Raw genomic sequence first — 6,024 nt, forward strand, 5'->3', positions numbered from 1 at the left:
GCGTGCCTCTACTCTGTAGTTTACACATTTCCATGCAGATATATTTCTTTTTGACTTAAAAGAGTAAGTAGATCAGCATTATAGTAGGTTGTTTCTTTTTTAAAAAAATACACCTTTCCATCTCTTTTAACTCTCTCTCGTACTTTGGTAGACAAACAGCTGAGGATGTAAGTGTTGTCTTTAAACTGTCAACCTCTGTGAACACTGAATGCTTTTGCCACTATTATTTTCTTCTTTATGTCATATCGAAATAATAAGTTTTATAGTTTCATCTGGGCATTTTCTCTCCCCATTTTTTTTTTTTTGGGGGGGTTCGCATTGTGGCCCCTCCCGTTGCAGAGCACAGGCTCCGGACGCGCAGGCTCAGCGGCCATGGCTCACGGGCCCAGCCGCTCCACGGCATGTGGGATCTTCCCGGACCGGGGCACGAACCCGCGTCCCCTGCATCGGGAGGCGGACACTCAACCACTGCGCCACCCGGGAAGCCCTCTCCCCATTTTTAATTCAAAATGTTAAAACAAAAATCCAATTAGCAAGTCGCCCAGCAAACATGTGCTTCCCATCCTTCGTGGGATTTATTTTGCTCTTGGCCTATTTTCTCAAACCGTGCCTCAGAAAACCAAAACCCATTTTTTAGTTCTATTTATATATTCATTGTCTTTGCTTCAGTAGCCCCCACCTGTAGACACCTAATTCTCCCTTCCCCTCTAAAATCCAGAACAATTAAAAAGAGTGGTGAAAATATCACCTGTGCTGCTAGGGACTTTGGTTTCCTACCTAAAATTACATAGAAGAAAGACAGCTATCATCAGGTTTGATAAATGTCTGCATTCAGTTTGTGACAAGGCAGACATGCCTGCAGGAAAAAAGCATCATCTTCCAACTTCCCTGTCCAGCCTGAAGGAAGACGGTGTCTCTGGGGAAGAACGTAAGAGTTGGCCTAGAACAATGGGGAAAAGTTCTGTAATATGATTAACTGTCACATGTTTGATGCAAAATTTGTTTCCAAACAACAAATTTTTTTTCTTATTTTCCATATTTTTTCTGGGTTTTGTTTTTTGTTTTGTTTTAGTTTTGAATTCCAATTATACTTTCTGGATTTTCTAGGACAGAACTAATTTCACATATTTTATCCCACTGTCCCCATGGGTACTTTTGTCCTCCTTAGACTATTTGTCCTGATCATGATTCGAGAAAATGGACTTGCCATTGTCAAGAGGCAAGACAGAAGATGGGCACAGACTCATCCACTTGGTGACCATGTAATGCTACACACACACGCGCGCGCGCACCACCACACTCAGATAATTACTTAATGTGTTGGACTCCAGGAGGTGCTGAGAGGCCACATCAGCTGTGTCCCTGCTCTGCTCCCAAGCCTCTTCTCAGACCAACATAATTATTCGTGGTAGAAATTACTGAAATTACCATACCTAGTAGATTAAAATAGTTGTGAAATGCCCAGCAGACACCTACAGGTGGGTTTTTATACACTAGCATGCTCTTGACTCTGTTCTAAGCCAGTTAGAACCACAAGAACAATCCTTAAAATTCTATATATCCTGCATCATCCCATTAGAAATCTGAATTTAAATATTTCCAGATTTTCTGCTCTAAACAGATTTCTTTAATGTAGTATTAAAATGAGACTTGTAGTCAACAGAATAAGACATTTTTTATGCTTATTTTTAAATATTCTCTTTTAGCAAATGATTTGCTGAAAGACTTTCTTATTTTTAATTTTCTTTCCCAGAATTAGGAAATGAAGGCTAGTCCCTGGATAATCTATACTTTTTCAATATATTGTTTTTTTCTAAAATTCTCTAGGTAGGTGTGGTTGACTGTTTCTGTGTACATTATATTTTGTTCAGCATTTCCTTTCCCCAAAAAACACAAACCTGTATCACTATCTTAATGGTTTTTTCTTCTCCAATTAGAAGAACCAAATCATAGTTTTTCATTGGAAAAGAAACAAGTGTGTTTTTTTGGCAAGTTGTTTTTATATTAAATCTAATTCTGGGTTCTCTCTCTGTTAATTTACAGGTATCATGATAGAGGAAACCAGTTTTGGGAAAAGTTATGCACAACAGAATTTCGAGAGCTCTACGCTCTGGGCACCATCCATAACGACCTCTACGTCATAGGAGGACAGATGAAAATTAAAAACCAGTATCTTATTACAAACTGTGTTGATAAGTACTCTGTAGAAAGGGACACTTGGAAAAGGGTGTCCCCCCTTCCACTACAGTTGGCGTGTCATGCTGTAGTAACAGTGAATAATAAACTTTACGTGATTGGAGGCTGGACCCCTCAGGTTAAGAAATTTCCTGTTTACCTAACTGGCATGGCTGTGCTGAGTCTGGCTGCTCTGTTGAAAAATGTTGTAGTTGTTGAATACTAAAAGAGTGTGACTCACATTTCAGTAAAATGCCTTTTATGTTATAGAATATTAAATGGAAGATTTTAAAGTGTTAAAGCAGCTTAGGAGAATGAATTTTAAAGTGTGTTATTCATAGGCATGACTTCATTCAGTATTTGTGCCGTGTTCTTCATAACCCTTCCCATTCTTGCTGACTATGAAGGATGCTTATGCTGAGGGGTTATCTGTAAGGAGCATCTAAGTAGGAGGCAAAGAAGCTGGATCCTCATCCCACTTCTCTCTGTTTTATAGCTGTATGACCTGAGGCAAGGAATTCTTAGGTCTTTTTCATATTAAAGTTCTTACTCTAAGAGGGAAACCAGAATGTTCATCCTGTGATGGCACAACCATTTCCACCAAAGTATGTTGCAATTTTAACCTCTTCATGTCTTTGCTGGGCATCAGCAGACAGAGAAACCAGAGACTGTCTTGAAGCCCAGCGAAGGGACGCAAGACAGGATGGAGAAGTCAGTGGAGTGGGACCACAGGGGCCCTTTCTCTTCTCCTTGGTGTCCCTCCGGGCGCCTTGGGGCTCTCACAGAAGTTTCACTCCAGCTGCCTTCTGCCCTGCCAACCAGTCTTTCTAATAAAGATTAATCTTACCAGCTCATTTTCTGTCCCCATGACATAAACTAAGTTTATTTTAGCCTATATGATTTCTTCTTTCGCCAGATTTGCTTCATGATAAAACTGGTGCTTTTTAAATCATTTCATAAGCTTAAATTTTTGCCTTTTATGATATATCATATTTGTTTTAATAACAAACTTCACAGTTAATACATTTTAAAATTCACGCTATGTATCAAAAAGTAGCTTAGATTTAATCACAGTTAGTAGCTGAAACCTGACAAATTATTTGTAATAAAGCTTTTTCAGAACTATTCATTTACATAGTTAATTTTGCATGAATATGCTCCAAAGAAAAGCTTTTCTTTGCTTTTTTCCACTAAAGCAAATATTAAGTACTTAAATTAGAAAGAAAATTAAAACAATAAAGTCAGTATTTCCTAATTTATAATGTCTTCAAACACGTCAGTATTTACTGCATAACGAAAGCTTTTGCTAGTCCGTTCGGAATACAATACATTAAATTGCAAGAAAGCATGGGGGAGTGATTGCACTACAGTGATTATAACCCTGAGCTAAAACTAACTGCATACAGCTTTCATAAGTATGGAAATTATTTCTCTGTTGAACACCTGCATCCAAAACAAAAAGCAAAAGACACTTAAGCCTCTTTAGCTTGAAGTCACAGAAGTTCCTAACACGCTGTAGACAAACAATATTGCTTCACCTGAAGTTCAGGAGGAGGAAAAGCTACTACATCTGTGCGTATTCGACTTCTGCTTTCCCTAGTCATTAAATATATATATATATATATATATATATATATATATATATACGTACATAAAAATAACTGCGAATAATTTCTATTAATCCATGTATCTTTAAAATTACATTCAGACCACTCCTATATTATGGTATAAAAATACTCTCATTACTAAAACACTCAAATGTTTTTTGTAATTTTGTTCCACTTGGATTCGAAAGATATTATAAAGAAAAATGCTTTATAAATTATTAAAATTAGCTCCTCACAAATATTATTTAATCCGCCACTATAAAGCCTGGTAAAGTAAAATTATACTTTAAATACTATTCAAAAGAGCTCGTTTCTAAGGCTTTGCAGGGCTTCATTGTTTTAGACATGCCGTACGTATTGTCTCACTGCTCAGGTCACAGACTGTTTGCTATAACCCAACGCCTTAGCCCCATTACCGTAGAATAGAAATTCCTCCGATATTGACAGTGTACTTATAACCCCAAGTCACGGGACTTGGTGGGTTTGCGAGTGAGTCACTACAGTTAACCTCCATGTGCCTCCTCGGCTGTCTGCTTTGATTGACTGCGTTCAGGTACTCACGAAGGTCGCTAGGTGGTACGTTATTATACTGGCTGTCGTAATTTCACACAGATGGACCTTCCTGATGAGGAACCCGATCGATTAAGCAACAAGCTGCTGAACTACGACCCCAGCCAAGATCAGTGGGCAGCGCAGGCCCCCATGAAGTACTCAAAGTACCGATTCAGCACGGCCGTGCTCAACAGCGAGATCTACGTTCTGGGTAAGAAGCAGCGAAAAGAGTGTAACTCCTTTTACTTTTCTCAGCAGTTTGCCTCAGTGAAAAGGAAATGTTCTCCCTTCCTCTTGCATTTCAGTTCAACGATATACACAACTAGCCCCCAATTCTCTTTTGTTTCTTAATTTCTAGAGCACAGTCAGATAAGATTAAATGAAAGTCCACTGACTTGTTGAAAGCAAAGTTATTTTTATGAAATTTTTAAGTCGCTTGGAATGCAAGAACAGTAGTGATGCATCCTTCTATACCCACCAAGTAAAATATGGTGAAAAGGCAGTAAGCCTTTGGCTGCCTTCAGCCGATGAAACGTGGGCTTTTGCAACCGACTGATTCTCTGCACTAACAGAAGAGAAAGGCAGCAGATGCAAGACGACGCCACAGGTAACACCAGTCCTCTTTGTGTTGCCTCACCCACCAAACTTCTACAGAGGTTATTAGGTAATTTTTTACCCGAATGCATTTTTTTTTCTTTTCTCTGGCATGAATATGTGTGGTCCTGCACCCCCCACTAGGGACTGGTGAAAGACTGGTTCGTTCCCACTCATGTGGGTTACAGTGACTCTGAACATCCTCTGTGTCTCCCCACCCTTCCCACTCCTTGTATTAAGTCCTTTGCTCGTCTAATCCCCGTCCCACTCCCTAACATCACCCTCTGTCACCTCGCTTCCCACCCCTCCATCACTTTCCCATGAGTATGGGAAGAAAGAGGCTGAGACAAGAGGTTGAGTGGACTGGTGAAATGATGGCGATGCCAATTCTTTATTTCGTCCCATCTGCATTGATGCCTAACTGGCAAAAACAACACGGGGAAGATGCTGGGTAACAAAAAGATGGTCAAAAAAAGAAATATGGGCTGAAAGCAAACCAAGCACTTGAGCAGCATTTTTTTTTTTTTTAAACTAAAAGGAAGCCGTTATCTCTTGGCTGCCTGCACAGCGTGAAGCAAAATAATTAACGCACTCAAACATTAATAGTTCTATGATTTTAAGAACAAGAACATTATGCAACATAATTTATGACTGCCTCAGTTATGAGACTCACTTGTGATTATAACTGAGTTTTTCCTCTGGGTATATATTCGTTACTTTCGTTATAACCTTATGCAGTGTCATAGGCCCAGTAGAGATAACATCTAAACTAGGATTGATTACGTGGGATGGAGGTGTAACTCAGGAGTGAAGGGCTGATCCACTTATTATATTAAAGTTGGAGGCAGTCAAAAGTGGGAAAAAATGATGTGTCAACTGAAGCAAAATGAGATTTCCCCCACTGTGGAGCCACAACTAGGCTAAATGTGGAATACAACTGATAGTGTCATCTTTTTGTAAACTGCCTGGAAAGGACACCCAAGGCACCCTTTGGAGCTCACGCTTCACAGCATGAACAAACGTCCACTGAGTGAATGGAAGGGAGTAGATTTTAAAGGACCTGTAAGATGTGGGTAAGAGAAATAGAGGAAAGAGT

At 39.4% G+C, this 6,024-nt stretch overlaps 1 protein-coding gene across 1 annotated transcript in view; it reads left to right on the plus strand.

Annotated features, from left to right (window-relative positions):
- Positions 1 to 6,024, plus strand: part of KBTBD12 (kelch repeat and BTB domain containing 12) — a 45,453-nt gene that overhangs the window by 3,369 nt on the left and 36,060 nt on the right. Inside the window, exons 2-3 of the mRNA XM_007465267.1 lie at positions 2,044 to 2,314; positions 4,395 to 4,545. Coding sequence (XP_007465329.1) covers positions 2,044 to 2,314; positions 4,395 to 4,545 — 422 coding nt within the window. The remainder of the gene's footprint in view (positions 1 to 2,043; positions 2,315 to 4,394; positions 4,546 to 6,024) is intronic.

This window comes from Lipotes vexillifer, unplaced genomic scaffold (genome assembly GCF_000442215.2).
Source record: "Lipotes vexillifer unplaced genomic scaffold, Lipotes_vexillifer_v1.1 scaffold1115, whole genome shotgun sequence".
Lineage (NCBI taxonomy): Eukaryota > Metazoa > Chordata > Mammalia > Artiodactyla > Lipotidae > Lipotes > Lipotes vexillifer.